Raw genomic sequence first — 27693 nt, forward strand, 5'->3', positions numbered from 1 at the left:
ATGACTTGCCCTTACAGGTTCCACAGATACCTGTAACCGACTTTTGCACAACACAGGGCTCTGAGCAGCAGTAGGCTCATATTAGAATATGACCAGTAGAAATTAGGTAAGCACTAAACCTCCATTACCAATAACAGTAACAGGATAATTTCCATCTCTGATCATCCAAATTTTAATGAATTAGACCAGTTAATCATAACCTACATTATCATGAATAATGAGAAAGCCCATACCTAATCATAAACTAGTCCCATTTCTCTCGTTTTTTTTAAAATAAGTACTAGCAGAAGCAGGTCCAAAATGTGAGTGCATTTAGTTGGCCTCATGAGTTCAAGAGTTGCTACAAACAGAACGCCACCTTTTGGTAATCTGTTAGGGTTTAATGTGATGAATTTCTCAATTTTTTTAAATGTCTACATGTGAGGTGAATAGATGCAAGTCGAGACACCGAATGTATATTTAAATGTTTTCTTTTCTTATAGAATGTGTATGAAAATTAATGTATGCACCTGATGAAGAGTGGGACTAACTCGAAGCGCGTTGGGCCAGTTGCAACAAATAAAAGATATTTGTTTCTTAACATAATTCAGAAGTTGTCAAATGATATATGTGTTATATTTGAAATTACCTTGTTTGCATGAGGTCACAAATTGTCAAAGCTTAACATAAACATTGTTTAGAAAAATAGGATGGTTTGGTCAGTGGCCTCCACACTGGAGCCTCTAACATCAGACCAACCCATACAAGTACATATTCAGGCCTAGTCCTTATAGAAAGTGTGCAGGGGACGCAGGTTTCCTAATTAGGAAATCCTTCCTTTTTTTCAGCAGTTTCTTGTGTTAGGTTTCCTATTCTTCAGCTCTCTCTCATGACCTTTAAGGGCTCGAAGTTCGATTTGATGAGCAGGAGCCAAAACCAGTTCCTGGGGGTCGGTCATTATCCTGTGGGCATGAGCTAGCACAGGGAAATCGGGAGCTACCAGGAGATGCTTTTTTGCCCATTTATGTATGATCCATTGTCTTTATATGTTTATTAATGTTTCCTAATACTTGTATTTGAGAAAGTTATCAAAGTTGATGTCACATGTGCATGTTTGTAAGGCATCGGGTGTCTGGAAGAGCCACACGTAGCTCCTGGTAGGTGTTGATGTCAAGATAACCTAGGCTAGTTGCACTAGCTAAATAGCTCCCAGCAACTTCGAACCCTGCCTTGATATTCACTGCTCACAATAGGTCTTCCACAGACCTGGGTTTTCTCAATATTAACTTCAGTAGGCCTCTCCCAGATCTTTGGTTGAATGGGTATTCTCTCACCCCTCATTAAGGGTGCCGTTCAGGCAGCTGATATTACGGATTGCACTTATGCCACGGCCAGTCAGGAAACCCTTTACCTCAGGCTTCCCTCTTCCTGGTACTCGTCTCTTCACTAGATAGACCTATGACTAGCCAGCCAGTCCTCTGGGTAGGAGGGCCTTGTGCTAGACCACTCTGGAATTCCTGCTGCAGGTTGGCCAAGGAAATCGCAAACCGTTCCCAGGTAGCGCGTCAAGCATGTACCATGGACTGTTGAAGGATGCATCCACTTGCCGCCAGTATCCTTCTCCCTTTCTCCCTCCCTCCTTCTCCCTTTCCTTAATCGGGTTCCTGGGGGTTTTGCTCTTAGTTTGATACTGGGACTGCTTGGCATTCATGGTTATGTGTCTGTATTTCTGATTACATTTTTTTCTTGTGCTGTTTCCAATGGCTATTTAAATCCTTGATTGGAGTTTTCTTGGTATTGGTTAACTACTAAATGCTGCTCAACAATGAATCGGAGGACGTCGACACATGAGGGATTATGGCAACGTGTGCATGTGGTATGTGTGGCAGGGGCCCCCCTGTCGATGTTCCCTTTTAGAGTTTGAGGGGTGGGATGTAGTGCTCTGGGCTGGTCACTGGATTGCAGCCTATGCGGAGTGAGTGATTCTAGGCAGATGCAAGCAACACAACGAGTATTACTAGCTAAATGTCTCTCTGCACAATCTAAAGGACATAATCTTTGAAATACTATTCAATGCCTTTTGTTATATTTTCTTACAGCCACAATATTGAGAGATCCTTACTGTTTGATCTATTTCTGGTGACCATATTGTCCCCTTATTTATCATATAAGACTCAATCTCCCAACGGATTATTTATCCTATATATACTTGTTGCCTCTACATTTATGCATTGCTGGAATCCTAAGAAAACCTACCCAGTGATGAATCTAGTCTTTGCCGGTTGCAGCTCAAAGGATTTTGCTGGGGCAACTTGGGACCTGATGGTTCTAAGCTCATTAAAAATCACTCAATGGGGCCTTACCCCGATGGCAGTTCATAGGCCTACTTTGGTTTCCCGCACAACTAGATGTTTGGATGCATCATGTCTCCCCTGTGGCAAACTAGAAGGAGTTGGACGCAGTAATGACGATTTCAAGGGTGTTTATTTAAAATAAAAATGCCTGTCTAGCCCTCCCGGTATGAAGGAAGTTGGTGTGCAGTCATATTTTCGAATGCAATATTTTCGAAAGTCAAAATGTCGAAAATATTTATTCGAAAATAATAATGTACAAAAAAGTCAAATTTTTTTCGTTTTTTTTTTTTTTCGAATTAATTTTAATACAAGGTAAGTGTTTATATATGTTTTATTAAGCATTTCTGAACATTGATATTATTAACCATGTTTTATTAAGTATTTTTGAACATTAATAGTATTTACCATGAAATAGGTAGCTTTAATATATATATATATATATGGGACTTAATGTACACAATATAACATTGATAACATCACTTAAGGGAAAACAATCTTTTCCCTTAAGTGATGTTATCAAGAGCTATATTGCTGTTCTTCTCTTTCTGGAATACACAAGAGACAACGTTTCCGTTCTTTTCTAAACCTTTACCTCCATTTTCCTTTTCCACCCTTTCTCTCTTTTCCATATTAGTTGTAATGAGAGTGCCTTCCTGATTTATGTTCTTTATTAATCATATATTTTATATGTGAGACTGCATAGATATTCCTTGGGACCAATTAGTATACTAACAGTCTGAGATCCACAAGCTGATTGAGGGCTCTCAATCAGATGTACTAAGCTTGACGTGTGAAATTCATATATGGTATTTTTTATGAGATATTTTTATAAGGTATCCCTATGTGGCATTTCTATATGATCCTTTCTGGTTTTTGACTGCATCTCTCCTATCGATTCTTTATAGTTAGCTTTATTCTTGTAGTTTATTCTCTACTTGCCTTCCTTTTTGCTCTACTCTTTGCCTCTTTAATTCTATATTTCCGCTTTTCTTTTTCAACTATAGGCATGCAATGCAGATGCCAGCGGTCACTGAGTTTCCCCGTAGGGTCTGAGGTTATGTTTGTATCCGCACAGCTTTTGCTTAAGAGGAACCCTTCTTGGGTTCAGTATATAGATTATTCTATAGGGCTTATTTGAGCATGAATTATTTCACCCTACCCCTAGCATAGCAGAGGATATATTTCTGTTTTTAGAATTGTGATATATTGTTTTTCATTATACTTTTTTCTAATTTTGTTTCATGAAAGTGCGCCAAGGTTACACACATAATCGGGTATTTGTTATCCTGTCTCTGCTCTGTTATTCCTTTTCTTTTTCTGCCTTTTTATATATTACTTCCGAACCCAATACATGATTTTTTGAATTTTAGACCCATAACTATTTTATGCTGTGCAAGAATGTTGTTTTTTACAATGCTGTCTTTGTGAACTATTTTTAAAGACTGAAATTTTTGGTGTAACGTGTATACTGTAACCATCCCTTTGCCATTTTGCACAGGTCAAATGTTTACAGGCACCATTCACTTTATATTAGGCACTTTGCACTTTATGTAAAACATGCACTTGGCACTTTATAGCAAAAAGGCAACTAGCACTTTAGAAACCAGGACCAGTTCACTTGGAACTATGTATTTGGGCTGGTGCAGTCTAGTAATTTTGCACAGAGCAGTAAATCTAATTCTTATGTTCCATTAAACCTCACAGCATATGTCTAATTGAGGAATGCTAGCAACATCCTTTGTTTATTTCTCTGCTCATAATTAAATCTAATAATGGGTTCTGTGTGAATATCAGAATTCCGCATCTGATTCAAACAGGTGCATGTTTGATCTAGCAATACACTTGGTCACGGCAGGAAAAGGTCACACACACACAGTGTTTTCAATGTGCAAATATTTTTGAGGCTGCTACTAAAAGTCACGGAAGCGAAACGAGAACCATTATATGCATTAAGAGTTTTATCATGCTCTGAATATGTTTACTTTCCCATTTGGCATGAAACGCACTAAGCGCTAATTATTCATGAGGTTATGTTATTTATAATATGTGAGTTGTTAAACTATTTATTATTCCAGTTTAAGATTGAGCAAGTGCTAAAATGCATGTAAATATCGCTGATAAAGGAGACTTATATACTAAGAAGCATCTTCAATGTGCACAAATGTTGCAGTAATTACAAAACTTTTTATACATTTAAAGATGTCTGCCTTTGAAATGTGGTAAAAGCACCGTGTGTGAAATGGATACATTCTATCCTATACAGAGATCATAGAGCCTAAGAACCCTTTTTAAAGTCACCTTGTTTATGTTTGCACTTTTAAACGTGATCAAGCGGTCTGTGCACCGTGAAACGCGTCGTTTCTGGATTCTTTCCTTGCCATGCTGACATTTAATAAATTACTGTTAGTCTGGTAAAAACTTTGGACTGTGTTTTGCCTCTGTGCAGAGAGTCACCAACGACTTTCTCTGCTGTTCTTGGGAGTGCACTCCATTGGTTAAGCTTTTCCCGGTTCCATTCTGGTTCTGGGAACGTGGTTTTCCCCCCTTTTTTCGAAATATATATATATATATATATTTTTTTTTTTTTAAATATGAATTTTAAATAAAAATAAATAAATTGCAAACTGTTAACGTTGAACATTTAGTATACTTTTTCTCCAATGGATGGCGTTATTGTATAAGAAATGAGATTGTTCATTTTGTTGATATATGGTAATTGAATTCTACGTAAGGTTGCGTAACTCTACGTATGCGTAGGAGCCATTTATTCATTCTTGCAGCGTTTCCATCGCGTTCGGGTCTCCGTGCTTTCGTGTGGTTTTCTTTTTGGATTTTCAAGGATTTTCACCGTTTTCCATGGATGCAATGTTTTTTTTTTTTTACTAGATTCGATGGATGTATTGGTTTTTCCGAGCTATGGATTTTTTTTCGGGTTGGATTGTGGATTTTTTTTCCTGGGCTTTCTTGGATTTTCAACTTTTTTTCCTTTCCGGATATCACTGTTATGGATCGCACATGTGGATTTTTTTTTTTTGGATGGTATTTTTCCCTGGATTGCTTTTTGGATTTTGGGTTCCTTGGATTGTGCTGCTTGGTGCTTTTTACGGTTACTGCTTGGATTTGTCATGGTGGATTGGTGATTCTTCAAAAACGTGAGTATTGTTAACATTTTAAATTATACGCTATTGAATCTAGGTAGTTGTCTTTGTCATCTTGATTAAAATTACGTACTATTTGCTCAAGGCGTTGTTCATAGTCTCTGTATTTTTTCTTTTTTAACTCTGTGTTTGCGAGTGAAATCGCTTGTGAGACTCGAAATTCCTGATGCGATTGTTCATTGTGTAATTCTTTCAAAAAATGCCACAAATTGGGGTTACTTGTGTTGAAAGTTTTATTAATACGGCTGTGCCATCCCTCAAGTGAATTGTTTGTTCTAGGTCACCCTTCCAAGGTTGCTTTGTAGCAATTCCATAAGTTTATATTGTATTTTGGCCTTCTTCTGGTGCCATTCCTAGTTAATTGTCCAATCCATGTATTTTCCATGGAATCTAACATGTCCGAATTTTCTTCCTCATGATTTTTAAAAGTCAGTGTCAATTAAATGTTCATAGAAATTTATAACCTGATCTTCTTTCACAAATGCTAATCCGAATAGTTTTTTTATGTTATGTTGGAAAGTGCTGTCGTCTGTGTATTTACTACTTAGTCCAGGTTTTTGCAGTTTTTTCCATATCGACTGAGTAAAATGAAAAAAACAGCCTTGTATGCTAGAATCAGGGTATAGTGAAGAAAATGCCTTAATCTGTGCTAATTCAAAATCCATGATTATGTTTTTGGGTTTTGAATCTGGTACAGTGTCCTTGATTTTGTTCAACATGATTCTGTATGTTTCTTCATTTTTTTTGGGCATTAAAACATAAACAATTGGAATTAGTTTGTTATTTATTGTTCCATGTATTGAATAAAATTGTTGGAAGGGGTGTGGGCATGCTTTGAAATTTGCGTCACCTTGCCACTGGGCACTTTTACTTAGATGCTTGAAATTGGTCGCAGTTGAAAATATCAACATTTTTTCGTCTCTTACTTCAACGGTAGAATGGTGGACATTTTCTCCATTAGCTGTCACTCTAAACACTTCTGGTATGGTGATGTCATTGTATGTTGTAGGTGCTGGTGGCAGATTTTCCTTTTGCTGTTTCTTGCGGTTTACTGTTCGTTGCATATGTTTTTCACTAGGCATCTGCGCAGATATGTGTGAAGGTAACGTGTCACATACCGTTGATATTACCAAACCGCTTGCCTGACCGGGGTTTTCTATTGCCTTTCTTTTTAGCTCTTGGAGAGTTTGTTTTATTACTATATTTGTCTTGTCCGCTAGATGGTTGTGTTCTCCCTTTATTTTTGTATTGGAACATTCAACTATAACTCGTGCGGCACATTTTGATCGTCCATATTCAATGCATTTCCAGTACGAGCGTTCATTTTTTTCCAATTCCTTATTACAAATGTATCCTTTCAAAACCAGCTGTTTTCCTCCTTTTTGCGAGGTTATGTATTCAACCCTTTCTGTCATTTTCAATCTAAAATAACGGAAAAAAATGTTTTACTATGTTTGCCATACACTAATAATAATATATTTTTCGATTTAAATATCTAGTTATATTTTTTATGTTATATTACCTGATTGTTTGCCTGACGTAGCTGAATCGAATCCACTGTAGTTCGCTCTGACTCTGGTTCTGTCAGGTAATAACAGTTGTCCACAACCGTCATCTGTTCCTTTTGTGTTTAGGCAAGGTTCTTTACTCGTGGGTGTCACCTATTGGCTTAACCCTTACTACTCTTGATTCTATGCGGTTTTCGTTAGTCATAATGTATTTTATTTATAGATTGGCAAATGGTTATGTGTTGGTGGTCGAGAGGGGGGTGGGTGAGTTTCGGCGTAGAGGTAAGGAGGGGGTTGGGGGGGGTAACCCCCCCCCCATAAAAACGGACAATTACCAATACTTCACATCGGTATGTTAGTACTATTGTTCGACTTTTTTTTCGACATTTTTGTTTCGACTAATTGTCCTTTCCTATTATATGTATATATTTTCAACATATTTGTTTTCGACATTTTTTTTTCGACATTTTTGTATTTCGGCATTATTTTTTCGACATTATGACTATAAACCAAGGAAGTTCCCTGCATAACGAGCAAAAATTAGTGGTGCTTGTCGAAGTCCAAAAGAAAATAGTCCTTTATCCAAATCCTATTCAGCTAACTGGCCCTACCACTTAAGAAAACTCAACAAAAAGGAGGAGGCCGGAGAAACACTCTGTGTTTGGCTTCAGACTGCCCCAACACTTTGATTTTCTCTCCAAGAAGCAGATTTTAAAAGTTTGTCAAATTCCTCTCCAACATAGGTTTTAAAGGAAAGTTTGTCAAATCCTGATTTTCAAATGGATTGTGTCCTCCCGCGTATTCCTCGTCTTAGATGTCTTGTCTCCCAGCTTTGCTGCTATGTAATTTTTTTTCACCAGAGGGCACTGTGCTCGAAGCCGCGGAGTTGAAGTCCCTCGAGGGCCGCCGTCGACGTCATCCGCAGTATAAAGGGCTCGAGCTGTGCCCGTTACCTCAGTTCCGTTTTTCCCAGCACTTCTTTGTGTCACAAAACGGCACTTCAATTTTTCTTCAAAATGTCCTAGTCATCGACTCCAACCACACCCAAGACTGGTTTTAAAAAATGTCTGAAGTGTGGTAGAAAAATGTCGATTACTGACCCTCATCGTAATTGCCTTTGGTGTTTGAGCCCTGACCATCGGGTCGACAAATGTGATTCCCGTCAGGCTATGTCCAATAAGGCTCTTAAGGAACGGAAAGGTAAGCTGTCGGTGGGGGAGGAATCTTATAAGTCTTCGAAAAGACAAAGAGATTCAGGAGGGTCAAGTGGAAAGTCTCGACATGGGTTGAGGGGATCGAAGTATAGTCGCTCGAGGAACTCCTCTTCGTCCAAAAAATCGAAGAAGCGATGTCATAGATCTTCTTCCTCCTATTCCTTCTCGTCTGAGAGAAGGGTTATTGCCTATCCTTCCAAGCACGATTATCTGAAAAATGGGGGGCCTTTAGGGCTGCGATGCTTAAAATCTTTGCGAAAGCGGCCCAGAACCCCTCGAAAAAGCCACGTGAAGAGCATGCCCCTGTCCACTCCAAAGGGAGGTGACGGAGGGATATCAAAAACTAAACACGCGAAATCAGACAAAAAGTCGAGGGTGTCATCGGAGGAAAGTTCTCTGACGCCTCGTGAAAAAAGAATGAAACCACCGTTGCATAAATCGGGGGTAACGCAGGTCAAAATGCCGTTGACAGCAAAGTCGAATATCGACTCGACGCAGCCTTCGATGACAGCATCAAGGCCGCCATCGAAAATGGCATCGATACCTTCCGCAACAGTGTCGAGGCCTCCCTCGACGACGTTGAAGCCCCCTTCGAAAATGTCAAAGCCAGCGTCCATACCAACGACGCCTTCAATGCCTTTGTCAGGGCATTCTTTAATTCTGATGCCAAAATTGACACCTATGTCTAAACCTAGGTCAATGCCACCCCCTTTACCAGAAAAAATCTTCCAGCCTCAACCCAGGCAGGAACTTTTCAGATCTATGTCCTCTATCTTTGAGGAACAGTCCTCTGAAGAGGATGTTACTTCAGATGGGGTTAAATTTGGAACCAAGGAGGTTCCTGAGGAACTAGTAGACCCAAATTCTAAAATGACTGATTTTATGACTGTCTTCAGTCAGCCAGTGGCCTAGATAGTTCCCCTGAAGTAGAGTTTGAGAGACCAGACCCTGTAGATCATGCAGACCCTGGGTATAGAAATCTAATGGGAAGAGTCATTGACTTCATGGGATGGAAAACCGCTTCCCCAAATTTCGATCAGGATGATATGACTGACATCCTTAATGAGGGATCTCAAATTGACCCTGTCCTCCTTTTTCATAAGGCACTGCAAAGAGGGTGATGGCAGCTTGGAATACACCAGATTCTGGGCCAGCAGTTAATAAAAAGTTTGTGGGAAAGTACAGGCCATCCTCATCAGATCCTGAGTGCCTATCTAAACATCGCTCAACGGAGAACTTGGTGGTACAGACTGCAACCTCCACTGGGCAGTCCGCTTACCCTTCAATACCACCTGACAGGGATGACAAAAAAGTCGATGCTTGGGCCCGGAAAGTCTCCTCTTCGGGCAGCATGGCCCTTAAATCCGCAAATGTAACTTTCACATTGGCAAGATTTAAATCCACCCTGTGGGACTGTATGAAATCAGCGGCTGAACACATCCCGGAGGGTGAGGAACGGGATGGTTTCCTGGCGATAGTGAAAGATAGTAAAGGAGCTATGGAGGAATGCCTCCAGTCAGGACTGGACACTGCTGAAAGTGTAAGCAGGTCCATGGCACCTAGCGCGGTCCTACGCAGATTTGCATGGCTGAGAAAATCTGGCTTTGCACCTGTCCAGATTACTCAATATGCCCTTTGACGGCTTGAGGCTGTTCGGCAGCAAGGCGGACGAGAGCTTGGAGAAGCTGCAGACCTCGAAAGTGGCAGCTAAATCACTCTGCGCCTCTATAAAACAGCCTCATCAACACTCCTACGCAGGGTCAACTTCCTGGAGGAGCCGTCCCTTTCGTTTCTACTCCTCTTTGGAAGAGGGAGCGGACAGGCCAGTCAAAGAGGCCAACAGAAAAAACCCTTTCGTGGTGGAAGAGGGAAAGGAGCTAGCTCAGCCCCAGCAGCGGCTACTTCCTCCTCAGCCGCTTCTGCAGCCGCTGCAAAGCCACTCTGAGGTCTTCACCCACAAGACCACGGTGGGAGGCAGGATCAATCGGTATCTGAACGAATGGCGGGGCGTTACGTCGGATGCCTGGGCGCTAGAGATAGTGACCCATGGTTACTGCCTTCCTTTTCAACAAAGACATCAAGATCATCCACCGGGAGCCAATTCTGTCAAAATTTCAGAACCGCTCCTTGTGCAGGAGATTTCAACCCTGCTAGAGAAAGGTGCAATAGAACATGTACCTGTAGCGGAGAGGAACAAGGGTTGGTACTCCCTGTATTTCCTCATTCCCAAAAAGGACGGAGGATTGAGACCCATCTTGGAAGGACAAGTTCAAGATGGTGACCCTTTTTCAGATCCTTCAGGCTCTTCAGCTCCAGGACTGGCTGGTTTTGTTGGACCTTCAGGATGCTTACTTTCATGTGCCAATCCATCTCAAGCACAAAGTACCTGAGGTTCGTGGTTGGCGGTTGTCACTATCCGTTTTGGGTTCTGCCATTTGGGCTGACCTCCGCCCCAAGGGTTTTCACCAAGCTGATGGCGATAGTGGCAGCGAGTCTCAGGAGAGGGGGATTCACGTCTACCCTTAACTGGACGATTGGCTGATCAGGGCAAGTTCACCCGAATGAGCCCAGGAACATCTGGCCATGACCTGCCACTTCTTACACAGACTGGGCTTCTCCCTCAATTACAAGAAGTCACAAATGATTCCAAGCCAAAGACTCCAATTCATCGGAGCAGTCCTGGATACTTCCTCAGGGAAAACCTTGCCTCCCAAGGAGAGAGCTCACCACATACTGCAGGTGGTAAACAAAGTTTCAAAATGCCCAACATCTGCCAGCCTTCAATTTTCTAAGATTGCTAGGCCTCATGGCATGACTGAGGATGAGATCCCTTCAATGGGCCCTCAGTACTCAATGGTCCCAATTTTCGGAGGAGATGTCAGATCTTCTGCAAGTCCCGGCCAGAGTGGCTCAAGATCTTCTATGGTGGGCTTGCAAGGAAAATATCCTCAAGGGAGAACCTTTTTGGCAATTATGGCTGTGACAACGGTAGTGACGGAACCCTCACTCACGGGGTGGGGTGCCCACACCAACGATCTGACAATCAGCGGTCATTGGTCTCCATCACAGTCCAAACTAGACATCAACCTTTTGGAGCTGAGGGCAATCAGACTAGCGCTGATGGCCTTTCGCCCTCTGTACGGGGCAAGAATGTCCTGATAATGACGGGCAACACAGTAGCCATGTACTACCTCAACAAAAGAGGCAGCGTAGGATCTCTACCACTGTGCAGGGAGGCAATGCAGCTCTGGTTCTGGTCAATGCAAGAAGGAATCTCTGTCGGCAGTTCACCTTGAGCAGAACACGGCGGCGGACGCTCTGAGCAGGCAGAGCACAGTTTCTCACGAGTGGGAACTAGCTCTGGAAGTCCTTCAAGAGATCTTCGCCCTTTGGGGAACCCCTCAAGTAGATCTGTTTGTGACCAGTGTCAACCGGAAGTGCGAACATTACTGCTCAGGGGAATTTCCCGCTAGAGGACCTCTAGGGGACACGTTCATGGTGGACTGGGTATTTCCACTCCTATACGCGTTTCTTCCAGTCCCCGTGATTCCTCATGTAATCAGGAGGTTGAGAAAGTTCAGGAAAACCATGATCCTAGTTGCCCCGGATTGGGCCAGGAGGACATGGTACCCGGACCTACTGGACATGTCCATCTGCCCTCCAATATGTCTTCCACAAAGAGAGAGGATCTTCTCTCCCAACAGGAAGGTCGGGTTCGCCATCCAGAGGTCAAGACACTCGGCCTTCACGCATGGTTTCTAAGAGGCTGAGATATAAGGATTGGGACCTCCCGGATGACGTAATGGAGATTTTGCTTTTGGCCATGAGGCCAGCAACAAAATCCCTGTATCTGTGTCGTTGGAACAAGTTCAGTATCTGGTGCAGGGATAATAATGTGGACCCATTCTTATGTAATACTCCGACAATATTGTCTTTCCTTTTACACTTAGCCAATTTGGGGCTCCAAGTTGGCAATATTAAAGGATACTTAGCAGCGCTATCCATCTTCAAGCGCTCCTTGGAGGAGGTTTCTTATTTTAAAATGCCTTTTAGTTACAGAGTTTCTAAAAGGACTGACAAATGTGTAGTCTCCAACGCCTTTTCAGGTTCCCACCTGGGATTTAAATTTAGTTTTAAAATTTCTAATGTGTGCCCCTTTTTGAGCCTCTACATTCTTTCCAGTTAATGGTCCTCACTTTGAAAACAATTTTGCTAGTGGCTATAACATCAGCCCGCAGGGTGAGTGAGTTGCAGGCACTCTCTTGTAAGCCTCCTCACACCATTTTCCATAGGGACAGGGTCATTCTAAAGGTCAAACCATCCTTCTTACCTAAAATAGTTTGATTTCTACCTGTCACAGAATATTACCTTACCTTCTTTTTACCCTCCTCCACATGCAAGTAAAGCGGAGGAGAGATTGCACAGACAGGACCCAAAAAAGGGCTCTCAGTTTCTATATTTCTAGACTGGCAAATTTCCGACAATGTGACCAACTCTTTGGTGGTTATACAGGTCACAAATTGGGCCTTGGAGTGTCTAAGCAAACTCTATCCAGATGGATAATTATAGCAATCTCAGAGTGCTACAAATTGGCTTGGAAAGAGCCCCCAGATGGGCTAAGGGCTCATTCAACCAGGGGCATGGCAACTTCTATGGCTCTACAGAGGGGTGTTCCGGTGCAGGATATCAATGCACATTTTTGTAAAGCATTACTGCTTGGACTCTACATCATATCAAGGAGGCTTATTTGAAAAAGCTGTCCTTCATTCAGTCCATGATTTGAAATTTCTGGTACTCCCTCCTTCAAATTCTTACTGCTTTGGGAGCCTATCTAAGATGAGGAATACATGGGAGGACACAATCCATTCGAAGAACAAGTTACTTACCAACTGTAACGTTCTTTCGACTGGATGTTCCTCCCACATATTCCTCATCAACCCTCCCAATCTACCCCTCTACAGTTTTCGCCAGTTGCACTTGAACTTCCTTAAGAGCCAAGGGACTTTGAGAGCCTGATCAACTGGTGCAACCATTAACACAGTAAAAACAGAACTGAGGTAAGGGGCGCGGCTCGAGCCCTTTATTCTGCGGATGACGTTGACACTCGACGGTGGCCCTCGAGGGACTTCAACTCCGCGGCTTCGAGCACAGCGGCCTCTGGTGAAAATGTTTTCCGAAGCAGCAAAGCTGGGAGACAAGATATCTAAGATGAGGAATACGTGGGAGGAACATCCAGAAAGAACGTCACAGCTAGTAAGTAACTTGTTTTCTTTCCAAACCAAGTTTTTAAAGAGAGGTTTGTCAATGTCCCACAACGGTGTTCACAGCCTCTCGGCAGGTTCTGTTTGCCAAATTTGAATATCTTCCATACGTTTTCCTTTTCATGAAAAACAAAGTTTTACATTTTCCCCAATTTCGACTTGGTTTTGGACAATGTTCCTGTTTTATGCTTGGCCTGGAACCCTCCATGTTCTTCTTCTCTCCAGTTCTCATTATTAAACTTTATGGTTCTTGGACTTCCCAAAGTCCTTTGGCCTTCTGAAAGCTTACTTTATCTTTGTCTTCGTGGGTTGTCTGCTGGTTTGGATTTTCTTGGCTCCTGTAACCCTGTTGGCTCTCCCAGCCTCGAATGTTAAACTCTCTCGTTTTCGCAGGACTCTTCGAAGCCCTCTGGCCCTCTAATGGCCTTGTTTTATTTTTAGATAGGGTGTCTGCCCGCTTGGGTTTATCAGGCTCCTGTAACCTAGGTGGCTATCCCAGCCTCTATAAATGGCTCTTGCCTCTTCTGGGCTCTCAAAAGCCATTTGGCCCTCTGCTAGGCCTCCTTTAATGGGGCCTCGGTTGGGCACCTGCCCTCTTCCAGCATTCTGGTTTTCCTGGTCCTCGTTACCCTTGTGGCTTCTCCAGCCTTTAATAGCAATGTCTCTTATACATTATTTGCCTCTGTTGGAGCGGACGCTTCCCTTACTCTGGCCAGCTCAGCAGTTATTGCGCTTCTCGCATTGGTGATCAGGGATCCGACATCTCCACTGCAGTCTGGTCTCGGCGTTGGTCATCTGGCCCCAGACCCACCACAGCTTCCGTGTGGTCACGCCACCAGGTGAGACAGTCTCTCTACCGTTTCCATCTCTGTCCTGACCTTGGCTTCTCGATCGGTCAGGAAGCCAGCCTTCTAACATCAGGGTAGCGATTCATTAGCTCTCCACGCTACCGCTGGCTCAGCGGTCTAGAGTAGCTCCACCTCTCGAACGTCTCCATCACAAACTCTACCTGATTCAGAGCTCTTGTGGTTTTATGTACGTCATCAGAAACAGGAGTGTGTCTTTCCTCTTTGACTGTGGAGTTTCGGCGAGATCCAGTATTACCTGAAGCAAAAGATAGTAAAAAATGTCACTGTTAGGTGGATTCAAAACAGTAGGAACAGTCATTCCAATTTCCATGCAGGCAGACAATGCACTCTGGACAGGACATTGTTCCTTATCGGAACAGGAGTCCTCGTCCCCTTGAGGGTAGTCGCTCCCAATGAGTTTCCACTTGCCCTGTCCATAGGGAAGGTCTTGCTGAGCAGGCTCTGCTCCCTAACCTCAAAAGGGGTGGCTCTCCTCTTGGGAGAAGGGACGAGTTGTCCACATTCTTCACACCTCCCACAGTGAACTTGTTGTCACACTCAAATTTTACATAGTCCCCACAAATGGGATTTTCTTTCTGACCCTCGCTTTTCACCACCCACATGGGTATGTATTCAGCTAATCCCTCTGTTCTACATGGGCCAGCCCCTAACCAAACCTAAAATGTGTTTTTACATGCAGACGGTTATTAGTTCTACTGTGTGCACCCACCTCTTTCATATTTATATTCTGACTAGGATTGCAACAAAGACCGGCCTTCCCTAATTTTCTCACAAACCAAAACCCTTATCCGTAGCTACGAACCCACAAACACATTTCCCCAGATAAAGAAAATTCTTCATTCTAACCATTTCAGTTGCGCCTCCGCCCCTTCACACCGAACAGCTCTTTCAGCTCCCCTCCCTCTTCACTCGGAGCCTTTTCACCCCCCACCTCCTGACTATCATAAACCAAAGGATATCTCAGCACACAGATTTTAGCACGCCGCCCACCGAGGACTCTATATCCCCATTCCTAAAGCACTGCTTGCTCAGTTGACACCTGAAAGACATCAAAGACAAAACCCCACAGTTAGGAGTAAAACTTCAAACACATCTTCTATGTTAACATTGAAACCAGTAAAAGGAAAAAAAAAGCCAAATATATTGTATCTCTTTTAGGCCCCCCAAATGTATTTCATCAGACCCTACCAGAGACTGCACTGCTTTTCACTTGAGATCAGCAGCCTACCTCGTGGAACCTTACTATCAACCAGTCCTTGCATATTCTTACACAAAACTATAAAACCTGTAGAGATGTTCAAATCAGAAGTCGCCTACGATGGATAGATGGGTTTTCCCTTGAAATCACTTGCAAAAAAACCAACGTTGCAGTTTGACACCCAGAAGCCTGAAATTCTTCACTCTGGGTTCCTATGTGGGAAATACCTAATGGTTTTTTATGTCCGCTGACATGGTAGTCTACAATCTGACCAACTGGGATAACATTGAAACTCATTAACTCTGTTTACTTATCTGGAAAACAAAATTAAACCATACTGTGCAAGGGCTGACGATGTGGCAGAGCATCTCTCTAACACTTTGACAAATAAAGGGCACGCCCAATTATTCAGCTCATCCCACTTGCTGGAACTTTCCTAGGCCCCTCTGTCAAATGATGGCCACTATGAAGAAAACATCACCTGTAACGCCTACGCTATCACTCCCATTATCCAGTGACACGAGAATAGAGCACACTTCCGGCTATGTTTGTCTTTTTATTTATACTGCTACTACTACCCAGAGTTTTCACAGCGCTCCACCATCATGCATCACACAAGATGAAAGGGGTAAGGAATTTTAACGCAACAAAAAGGTTTTCACATTTTTATTTCTAAATTCATTTTGAGATGTAATTTCTCTGATGTCCAGTGGACGACCATTTCCAAGTTTGATATTAACAATGGTGGTTGAGCGTCCGTACGCCCTTGATTTCATATATCTTGGAACTGCCAAAGAGCAGCGCATTGTGGTCTAGTAGTGGTACGCCAGGCAAATCTCTTTTTCAATATTCAGGGGATTTTATGAATGATGGTCACATGTTTGTACTTAATTCGGGCTGTAATGGGAAGCCAGTGCAGCCTTCTCAAAACCAGGGAATGTGTTTGACCATTAGAATATGTAATAGAACGGGCAGCAGCATTTTGTAGGATTTGTAGGCATCTAATGGACTGCTTTGTTCATCTTGCAAAAAGTCTGACAATACTCCAATTTTGCCCCTGTTATGGCCCATGCTATTGTGGCACAATTATCGTCTGATATTAAAGGTCTCGCCAGTCCCAGGATCGTCGGGTAATAATTTGGAGTACGCAATAAATAGCCAAAATGAGGAGCAAAGGACAAAGAAAATTCTGCAATGATGCCAACAGACTTGCCTTAATCAAGGACTTGCATTGTACACCCTGTTTCATCTAATACAATTAACTTTGGGAGCTCTTTAGAAATGGTCTGAAAAGGTGGGATGAATAGGATTTTTGTCTTTGTTTGATTGAGGCCCAACAAATTTGCTGACATCCATTCTGCAATATCCCTAAATATCTCCCTAATGAATACTATGTTGTCATGTGAGCCAGATAACTGAAAAACGAACTGGGTGTAGTCATAGTTCTGAAAAAAGAAACACCTTTGTATTTACCGGTTATGTAAAGGTTTGATATAAATGTTAAAGAGCAAGGGTGATGTCCATGAGCCCTGCAGAACTTCCCATGTTAGTAGCTCTGGGTCCAAGCAAAAATCGCGGACTTTAATTCGAGATTTTATTTTTGAGACAATTAAATTAAACCAGCCTCCTGCCTGTTCAGATAACGTGGTAATCTCCTCTAAACGGTTGGAACAGGATAGAATGGTTCTGAATGTCAACCGCTGCCGATGGATCTGAGCAAATCCGCATGCCCGTATCACTTTGTCAGAGATCTCAAGCACACTATTTTTAACATATTTGTTCCATGTTATGGCATGATTTCAGACTGCCTATCTCTTAATATCATATAATTTTCTACTTGTAGCTGGATTTTAGCAGCCTTATCCAAAACTTTCAAAAGAAATGGCACATTGGAGATTTGCTCTATAATTCCCTAGATTTGCAGGATCCAGCAATGGCTTTTTTAAGCAATGGTGTAACTCGGGCCTGCTTTAAGATATCGGGGATGATGGAAGAACGAAAGGAGTTGTTCACAATCTTGGTAATCATAGGAGCTAAAACCTCAATGTAGGGCTTAAGAATCTGTGAGTTGCAGAGATATCCTATGCGGTTAGTAGGATTCAAATTCAATACTATAATTGTTGCCTCTTCTATGGAAAATAAACTAAGGACCATATTCCTGTTGCCGTTCCTACTGTCCCCCCTGCTTATCCATTAAATCACCAACCACCTCACGATTCAAGCTTTTATCATTCAATGGATTGTGGTCTTTGGGGATCCCATATGAGATTCACAACAGTCTGAGGTGGATAAATACAATTCTGAATATCGTGTTTTTTTTTGTTACTAAAAGCCCATTGCTTGCAATTGCACCAATTTTCGGTTCCAGCCACTTTCGCTTTGTCAGAGATGTCCTTTTGATCATACAGAAATTTAAAGATTGCCCTGGTGAGAGTTGAGGCTCTCGATATCTGCTCTGCAAAACATTTCTTATTGCCGTAACAATGGCTGGCTTATATTTTGATATTTAGCATTTCAGTGCCATAGCGTTTTCAGTGTTTTGGTCACACCTTCCATTTACTTTCCAACATTCTGACGTCCATTTTCATTCCAGCCATCACCTCATTATACGATTTATTTCCATGATGTTGTGCCTTAATAACCTTGTCTAATAGGAGCTGCCTCCTCAATGGTTAGAGCAATACACACATGATACATTTGCACCACACCTGCCGCTGCAGTTGCTTTGCACATGCAACTTAATTTTAACTGACGGGACCTCTGAGAATTGTTTCTAAATGTCCTGAATCCCTGGCCACCTCCTCTATGCTTAATGGAAACACTGTTTTAATGCATATAAAGTAATTGCACATTGTCCAGTAAGAAATGGAGTCCTCTTATATCAATGAGCAGGTTGAATTATCAAATTTAATTTCTTCATAAAATCAAATTTCATAACTACTTATTGTTAATATGGATTTCTAGAATCTGATCTGATGTGATGGTCAGATTTTAGGAGGCCACACTAGTTACAGTGGACAGGGGAACCCTGAGAGGTAGCAGATTAGAGCAGTGAAGGCTATTCTCTGAAAATTGTGAGTGCGGTCAGGGTTCCACAATGAGTCGACACAGTGAAGCACAAAATAATCCAAATTGGAAGGGAATATATAAAAATACAGTTGAATCTAGGCCCTAAACGAACACTAAAAAATTAAACCAGCAGGTGATCTCGCACAACACTCAATAATAAACATATATACAGTCCCCATAGGTTGTAAAATGCATTCAATGATTTACCACATCAAATGAGCTAAGTAATGTGATGCAGTGTAGATGGAACCAAGTCACAAATGATTTCCCTACCTTAAGCAGTCCCATATCCCTATTGTGATGTGTACTGTATGCATGCTCCTTTACGCGTCGCGGTCCCTCAGATTGTTTCTTTCCGCCATCGTGTTCGGTCGCAAGTTGCGGAGTTCCTTTCCAGGCTTATGCCTTTGAATAGTTAAGTTTATTCATAGACTTCTCGTTCTTTCTTTAAGGTCTGCTTTTGCTGCAGCGCCATCCAACTGCTTGCCAGTCCTCGACAGACAACTCTAATCGTCGACGCCTTAAATGAAGACCAGACATAGTCTTCACGGGCCTCTTCAGGCCGCAGCCCTTACAGTAGGGAGAGAGGGGGGATGTCTTTTCATACAAACACCTTTTAGAGAATGCATATTCTGCCACCCATTTTCCTTTTTTTCTCACCTAACTGCCCTTTCCATTTATAATGGACAAAACACCTTTAAAATGTTGCCCTATCTTCCATAGAAAATTCCTGTGGAAGGACACGCACTGAGTGCGCAATTACTGTCTCCCTAGGGATCACCCCGAAAAGCTTTGCAATGCCTGCAAACATTTCCGTCAGAAAACTCTCAAAGACTGCCGGACCAAGCGCTGGGCCGACCACGCAATGCAGGCCAAAGCCTCCATCGACGTGATGGAGGTTTCCAGCAAAGGCAGTATCCGAAGACGACCAGGTTCATCAGAACCCCATGTGCGGCCCCTCCGTATTCACTAAGCAGGCCTCTGTGACGGAGATGACACCTGGCGGCCATGGCACACTCCCGTCCAAACACACAAAGCACATATCCTACGGACGACATTCGATTAAATCATTGAATGTCGAGCACCACAGGGAAGTCCTTCTAGAAATCTTCGCCCTTTGCGGAACCCCTCAGGTGGATCTGCTCGCATCCAGTGTCAAGAGGAAGTGACACCTATTCTGCTCCAGGGAATTTACTCGGAGAGGAGCTGTAGGCGACGTGTTTCAGTACACTGGGAATTTCCACTTCTGTATGTGTTTCCACCAGTCCCAGTCATTCCTCATGTCATCAGGAGATTCAGGACGTTCGGGAAATCGATGATCCTGATTCTCTGGTTTTGGCCAGGAGAGCGTGGTACCTGGAACTTTTAGAGATGGCCATCTGCCCTCCAATTCGTCTTCCACAAAGAGGGGATTTGCTCTCGCAAGAGGGGGGTCGTCTCTTTCATTCAGAAATCGGTACTCTGAACCTTCATGCCTGGTTTCTGACAGGATCAGATACAAAGATTGGGACCTTCCGGAAGATGTAATGGAGGTGTTGCTTTCAGCCAGAAGGCCAGCAACAAAATCTCTGTACCGCTGCCGTTGGAACACATTTTGCAGCTAGTGCAGAGATATTTGTACCTTTACATGCAAGACTTCAACTGTATTTTCATCAATGCTTCACCTGGCCCATCAGGGGCTTCTAGTCTTCACGGTAAAGGGTTATTTGGCAGTGCTTTCTATTTTTAAGCATTTGCCTGATGGAGGGTTCCTATTTCAAGATCCCTATTGTAATTCCCTATTGTAATTCAGTTCTTAAAGATTAACAAACTTCTTTCCTCCGGTTCCATTTATTGTACCAATTTGGGCCATACATTTGATGTTAAGGTACCTAATGGGGCACCTTTTGAACCCTTACGTTCCTGTCCACCCAGAGGGACTATTTTTCTGACTGCAGTTACATCAGCCTGCAGAGTGAACGAGCTTCAGGCTCTTTCTGCTAAACCACCATTTACTTCCTTTTTTCAGAACAATGTGGTTTTTAGGGTACGTCTATCTTTCTTACCAAAAGTGGTATCTAGTGCCATTTAGCTCAAAATATAGTGTTGCCTGCTTTTTATCCACCTCCTCACTCCTCTAAGGAGGAGGACATATTATATTGCTTGGACCCTAAAAGGGTCTTCAGCTTCTACATTTCCAGAATGTCCAAAATCAGGCCAGAAGACCAGCTCTTTGTGGGCTATTCAGGTCACAAATAGGGACAATTGTCTCCAAACAAACCATTTCACGCTGGATAATTCTGTGCATTGGGGAATGCTATAAATTGACTGCCAAAGATCTGACGATGATTTAAGAGTGCATTCCACCCGAGGAGTGGCTACTTCTTCAGCTCTTCAAAGAGGGGTGCCGTACGAGACATCTGTAGTGCAGCAACTTGGTCCTCTTTGCACACTTTCAGCAAATACTAATGTCTGGACTCCGAGGTCAGGAGGCAAGTTTTGACCAGGCTATCCTTCACAGCATTAATCAACAATAAATGTGCTATTCCCACCACCTTCTACATACTGCTTTGGGTGTGTATCAAAAGTGAGGAATACATGGGAGTACACCGATTCGAAGAACAAATTACTAAGCCCTGAAAATTACTAAGCCCTGATAATGTTGTTTCGACTGGATTTTCCTCCCACTTATTCCTCATACCCCTCCCATCCTTCCTCTCTACCTTACCAAAAATGTCCATGTTTTTACACCTTCCTCTCTTTCAATGTCTGGGCCATTCCTTCTAAGACGACTGAGCATTGGGAGGAAAAAACTAGAACTGAAGCAATGGGTGCCGTGCAAGCTACTTATACCAACATCAATGTCAAGGCCGGGTACAGGACGGAGGCCATCAAGGGCCACGAATCGATTACAGACGGTGCGCAATGCTATGAAAAAAAATGTACGAAGCTGCAAGCCGACTTACGAATATATACAAATGAGGAATACATGGGAGGAACATCCAGTCGAAGAACATTACTAGGGGCAAGTAATATGTTCTTCTGTTTATACCACAGCAAATTCCATTGGGGTTAAGCTCTGTTATATTTAACTGCACCTGGCATCAGAATTTGAGTCTGCTGTAGCACTGCCAACAAATATGACATAAACAAAATGCTATTGGATTTTTACCATCTTATTTTAGAATACACCCCCTTTATGCTTCGGCAGTCATCTGCATACATTTTTGTACTGTGCCAGACTAATGGCTTTAATGCTCATTAGATCAGAGGTCCCAGGGGCGACTGTATAATGTTAACTCCCTTTCCTAATGCCAGTAAGCCTTTTAATGTATACTGTTCAGTACTGTATGTACACATTTATCTACTGCATAGAACTTGATTCCTGAAAGGAGGCCATGTCACCTAACGGTGCATGTCTATCGGTAAACTGTAGGCCACAAAAGTTGCACGCTGCGTTTTGTTATGGATGTTGGTGATCCCATTAGAGTCATGGGGCAGAAGGCCATCTAGGGTAGAAGCCATTAACACCACTGTTTAGGCACAGAGCATTTAATGAAACTGAGACTGGGAGCTTTCATACGCAATCCATATACCTAGCGCTTCTAAAATGTAAAACAAAAAAAGAAAAACTGAGGTTTCACCTAGCAATTGGACTCTATATTTAAAGATTGCATTTAGATTCTGTTTTTGCCTCAGACTATCTTTGCTTGCGGGTAACCTTAAAGATTCTGTTGGCTAAGCCTACGATTCTTTAAGAATCCCTCTTTATCCCGTTTTCACACACATTAAGCTTTCAATCTCAATCTATTCTTGCTCCTCCCCTCAGGTGCTGCAGTACCGGAGCCGCTGTCGGGACTTAGAGATCCAGTTGCATAGAAGCAAGGTGAGCCTGGGAGAGGGGACGTTGAGGGATATATATCAGAAAGCCCCAATTTGCCACTGTGATTTTACATTTGTTTAAATCCAGAAATCCCTCTCGGAGCTATCTTTTTTTTAAAATGATCAAATCCACTTCTGAGATACACCAGAAGGCCTGGACCTTACGAAATCTTACTACTCTCTGGGGAGGAAAAAGGGTATAGGAGGATTCCAAAATAAATGCATACTTTTATTTGCTGCAGTATACTTTTGCATTAATTTTAAGTGTACTTACTCTTTTCGAGTCTTGCTTTCCATGCAAAAGCACTTGCATTCCTCAAGGTAATGTCTACAGTTCAAGAGTCAGCACTTCTCTTAATTATTTGTGAAAAAAGATCGTAAAATGGGCAGAGCTAGCTGCAGCTCGTAATGGCTGCTTTCCCCATAAATTCCAGCTGGAGGCTCCTCACCCCTTATTTTATCTGCATACCTAATCACCCAAGCACTGCTAACCTGGTGGAGCCAATGGGCGATTCACATTGGGGTTTAAACAAATCCTGGTGTTCCTGCACACATGTTTGATTTGGAGCCTGGTAAGCAGAGGTTTGACAGTGCCCCTCTCCACAGCGCCTGTCAACTGACATTTTTGAGGACCATGGTATGGCTGGATTCCACTGAAGGTTTCATGGTGGATGGGAGGGGGTGGGGGTGGGTAAAGCTGGTGGAGGGAAGCAGATGTGACCTGCAGCTTAACCAGGCCGCAGGTATTGAAAGAGGGATGCTCTGGGAGAAGAAGAGGCTGTGGGAGGCTGAGGATCAAAACCTCATTTCTGGTAACTGTGTCCCTAGATGTGATGGATGCAGCTTGAATAGGCCACCTGAATACTTATCTGCAAGACCAGGCGGACCTCACATTTTGCTTGCCTTTGATTTGTGGTTTCAGAGGCAGATTCCACTATTTTACTAATGTCTTCATGGTTCCATGTCATTTCATCGCCGGATGTCTTTTCGCAGGGTTTTTTCCCCGCGATTTTTTTTATTTTGTAAAAAACGATCGAATTTTTCTGGGTGTGGCGGGTGCCCCCGGATCCCCCACATTTTCTAAAAATATCGATGGTTTTTTTCGAAAAAAGAAAATTGCGGTAAAAAACCCTGCGAAAAAACATCCCGCGACGAAAGGACGTCGTACCGTCTTCATTACCATTGCCTAGCCTGCTCTGGAAAGTGGCAGAAGAGGGATGGAGAGGTTGAAATGGAGCTTTTCAACCATTTAGGTTCTACTTTTAAAAAGTGGACAAATGTCTAGTTCAAACTCTGACTGTGATTAAGAGGATTACTATTCTAAAGGAGAGCATCCTTTGCTTATAATCCTCAAATCCTTCCATGAAGATATGAAATGCAACACAAATGATATTCAGAAGGCTGTGCATTTGGCTAAAACTGTGTTGGAGGGGGGTAGGGGGGGGCCAAGCAGCTCCCAAGATAGCAGCATAGTTTAGAACAGGGGTCTCCAACCTTTACGTTAGCTAGAGCTACTTGTAGTGGAGGTCAACAGTGGAGAGCTACTAGCGGGCAATATCGGAGTGGGGATGTTTATAAACATCAGAATTTTTACCAATATTATTTTGGCCCAATTATTTCCTCTCTATAAACAGATGGAATAATATATGCCTTCACGAATATATTACGAACTTCAAAAACCTCTTTGTTGCATTATTATTTATTAGTAGCTGTCTCAAAAAGACAGATATTTGTTGGACTACCACCCAAATATCCTGTAATTTGTGTGCCATTCCTTTGTGCTTTATGCAGGCTTTCTACATCCTAGGCACTTTTGTTTTCCAAATGTGCATTTCACACTTCCATAAATAAAAATAAAAAGTGATTTCCAAATTGAAAAATGCTGCTTGCGTTCACTAGTTTTCATTGAAATGTTTTTTTTGTCGGACACCACACATACTCTGTTGTTTGTGTGCCCCTCTGTCTTTTAGCACAGGTTATATTTATAAAGATGTTATATGATTGTCAAACTGGTTAATCACAAATAAATTCTTTTGTTGTACTGACAGCAGTTTTTAGGAAATTAAACTGGGGCTCATGGGTGCCAACTTTTGATTTTCACTACAGGGGCAGAAATATCCCCTCCTTCGTCCTGAATATAAGCAAGCAACCAGCCAAACCCATACCCTGGCCAAACACATTTTATAGCACTTTTCTGTGCTTTCAGTGCTATGCGGACGACACTCAGCTCATTTTCAGGCTACCCTCAGCCACCTCTTCTCCCTCCAGCATCTCTGACTGCCTGTCCGCCACCCACGAGTGGTGTGCCGCCAATGATCTCTGCCTTAATACCAGTAAGACCGAGATTCTCCTCATTGGAACACCTGCTCCCTCCTTTCCTGTCACTCTCTGGCCGGCCTTCCTTGGCCCTCCTCCTGCTCCCACCTATGAGGCTAAAAACCTCCGGGTCATCTTCGACTCCACACTCTCCTTCTCTCCTCACATCTCTGACATCTCTAAGAAGTCACACTACCAGCTGCACCTCCTCAGAGGAATTGTTCATTTCCTCTCCTTCCCCCAGAAGCTCACTGTCTCCAGCGCTCTGGTTCTCTCTAGGCTGGACTATTGCAACAGCCTCTTTCTAAATCTGCCTGCTTCTACTCTCTGCCCTCTGCAACTCATCCAGAACAGGACTGCAAGACTTGTCCTTGGCCTCAACACAGGGATCGTATCTCTCCAGGACTGAAATCTCTGCAATGGCTCCCAGTGGCTGTGAGGATTAAGTTCAAAACCCTCTGTATTGTCCACAAGGCCTTCTGGGGGCTGGGGCCTCAATACCTTCAGCTCTCTTCCAAAATATCTTCCTTCTCGAGCTCTTCGCTCATCCGCCTCCAACTCCCTAAGGGTCAGTCGCTTCTCCAAGCAATGAGTTGGTGGTAAATCTCTTTCCTCGGCTGGGGCCTCCCTCTGGAACAGCCTCCCTGCCTCCCTGAAACTTGAGGAGAATCATCTCCGTTTCCAGAAGTACCTCCAAAACCTTTCTCTTTGCTTCTGCCTTTTCTCCTCCTCTCTGCTGGTGACTTCCTGGCCGCTACTGAAACTGCACTGGTCACCTGACAACCCACCCCTGCTCTCAAGCCCAGGCCCCCGACCCCAGTCGCACACCTGCACTGCCTTCCTGGCAACCCCCCGCACTTAGGGACTGTTCTTTACCCCTACAGTTCTACCACTCGCACTTGACACCTGATGTCTGCACTACCCTTGCACTTGCCACCAGCCGGCCTGACGCTACTTATTGTTTATTTATTATCCCATGTACTGCACTGTACCCTTCCCTCGCCCTGCACTTTCCTCCTTCCCATGCACGCGCGATCTGAATTACACCTGAACTAGTTGGATCATTGTCTGTCTTCTCTCTGTTCCCCTTCCCTTGCCTCATTGCGCCTTGAAACACTTATGATATGATACAGCGTTTAGTTTTGAATATATAACATCTCAGCATTAGTCTGTCAACCTGCTGAGCTACCCCGGTAGGCTTCTACTGAACAGCGTGTCTATGGATCGCTTAATGTACTAAAAGTGGGTTTTGGAAAGAAGCCACATGAAAGAAATTGCACCATTTTAAAAATATTATTTTGAACTACTGTGATATTTTCATTGCATGGTCACAATGATCCTGCCCCAGCCCCTCTGACATCTCTGGTAAACAAGAGCAGCTTGCTTAAGCATGACAGTGTGTGGGGGTGGGGGGCGCACAAGGCCAACTCTGGTATTACAGGAGGCTTGCAGGAGCAGAAAGTGATATTGACATCTGTCAAGGAATTTGCAGGCGGTTCCATGTGGCACAGCAGCCAAGCTCCCTGCCTTCAATTGGGACGACCAGGGTTCGGATCCTGATCAAGGAATATAGCTGCAAAACACAGCATTGAATAAATTAACTTATAGAAGTGTTTATTTTTCAGTATTTCCAGCGCGGGTGACTGAAGAGGCAGAGGCGAGCTACTAGTTGCCCGCGATCGACTGTTTGGTGACCTCTGGTTTAGAAGCTCCTCAGAACAGGAGGCATTATTTAAAATATGGGCACTTTTATTTTTTTAAATGAAGACAATTCAAAGCCTATAATTGACATTAGCTAGCAAAATCGCTGAAAGAATTTCTGTTACCAGGTGACTGGAGCCCTCGTGTGTGAAGAGACAAGATATCTGTACTGTGTGAGGTGTTCCCTCTTCAATCAGCTTCATCCCTCCTGGGTACTGTGGTCTATCAGGGGAGTGTGAGGAGACTTGGATGCTTCCCTCCGCACACCGGAGAGGTGAGAAACAGCAGAGCACCGACAAATACTGCCAAAACCAGTTGCCTCCCTCACTGAGATAAATCTGTTATCAGCTGTTCCATTATTGTATGTCACTCCCCAGCTTCCCTGTGGACCAAGAGGCCTACTCAACACTGACATCCAGTGGCCAAACGAATTATTACGCTCTACCCTTTTTATTTTGCTGATTCTCCAGTACCTATTCACGACTCGTCACATATTTCACTAAAATATAGCTGAAATAACGGTCACTGCACTGGAAAATTCCTCATTTAATTCCTGTTTGGAAAAAATCCTAGAAGACCTCAGCAGCATTCGCTCTTCCATTTCCACATTAGACTCGCGTTCTTCCAATATTCAAGATGAAATAAAAGGCTTCAAACGAGAAATTAAAATGTTTTCTGAAAGATTGGGTGAAACGGAGAAAATGATTTCTTTTTTTGAAGATGGGGTGGAAGGCCTTGAATGTATGCATTAAAAAATCCTACAACTTGAACGTGACAACATAGATTTGGAAGATAGAAATCGGAGAGACAATCTTCACTTTTATGGGATACTGGAGAAAATGGAAGCTGATGACCCTTTTCCTAACCAAATGGATCCCTTCTGCATTAGGAATTACTTTCTCACCCCCTCTGGAATTACGTGTGCACTGAATAAGGCCACTATCTGCTACTAAAAAGTCTACACCCAGACCTCTCGTTACTTGCTTTCTAAGACATCAGCAAGTGCACCAAACATTGCAACCTGCAAGGAAAACCTCTCCTCTTCTTTTCCAAGGACATAAGATCTTAATTTCCCCAGATTTCTCCAAATCTACCCAAATCAAAAGGAAGAAATTCCTTGATATCAGACCTCTGATGAAGACCCTTGTTATTAGATGCGGCCTGCTTGAACCGGCTAAAATGATAGTTACCATACCAGATGGTCC

At 43.0% G+C, this 27693-nt stretch overlaps 1 protein-coding gene across 1 annotated transcript in view; it reads left to right on the forward strand.

The window, feature by feature from the left end:
- Positions 1-27693, forward strand: part of LOC138580226 (centrosome-associated protein CEP250-like) — a 1782457-nt gene that overhangs the window by 86539 nt on the left and 1668225 nt on the right. The window contains exon 4 of the mRNA XM_069650593.1: positions 22419-22475. Coding sequence (XP_069506694.1) covers positions 22419-22475 — 57 coding nt within the window. The remainder of the gene's footprint in view (positions 1-22418; positions 22476-27693) is intronic.

The sequence above is a fragment of the Ambystoma mexicanum genome, chromosome 3p, assembly GCF_040938575.1.
Source record: "Ambystoma mexicanum isolate Mex_15411 chromosome 3p, UKY_AmexF1_1, whole genome shotgun sequence".
Classification (NCBI taxonomy): Eukaryota; Metazoa; Chordata; class Amphibia; order Caudata; family Ambystomatidae; genus Ambystoma; species Ambystoma mexicanum.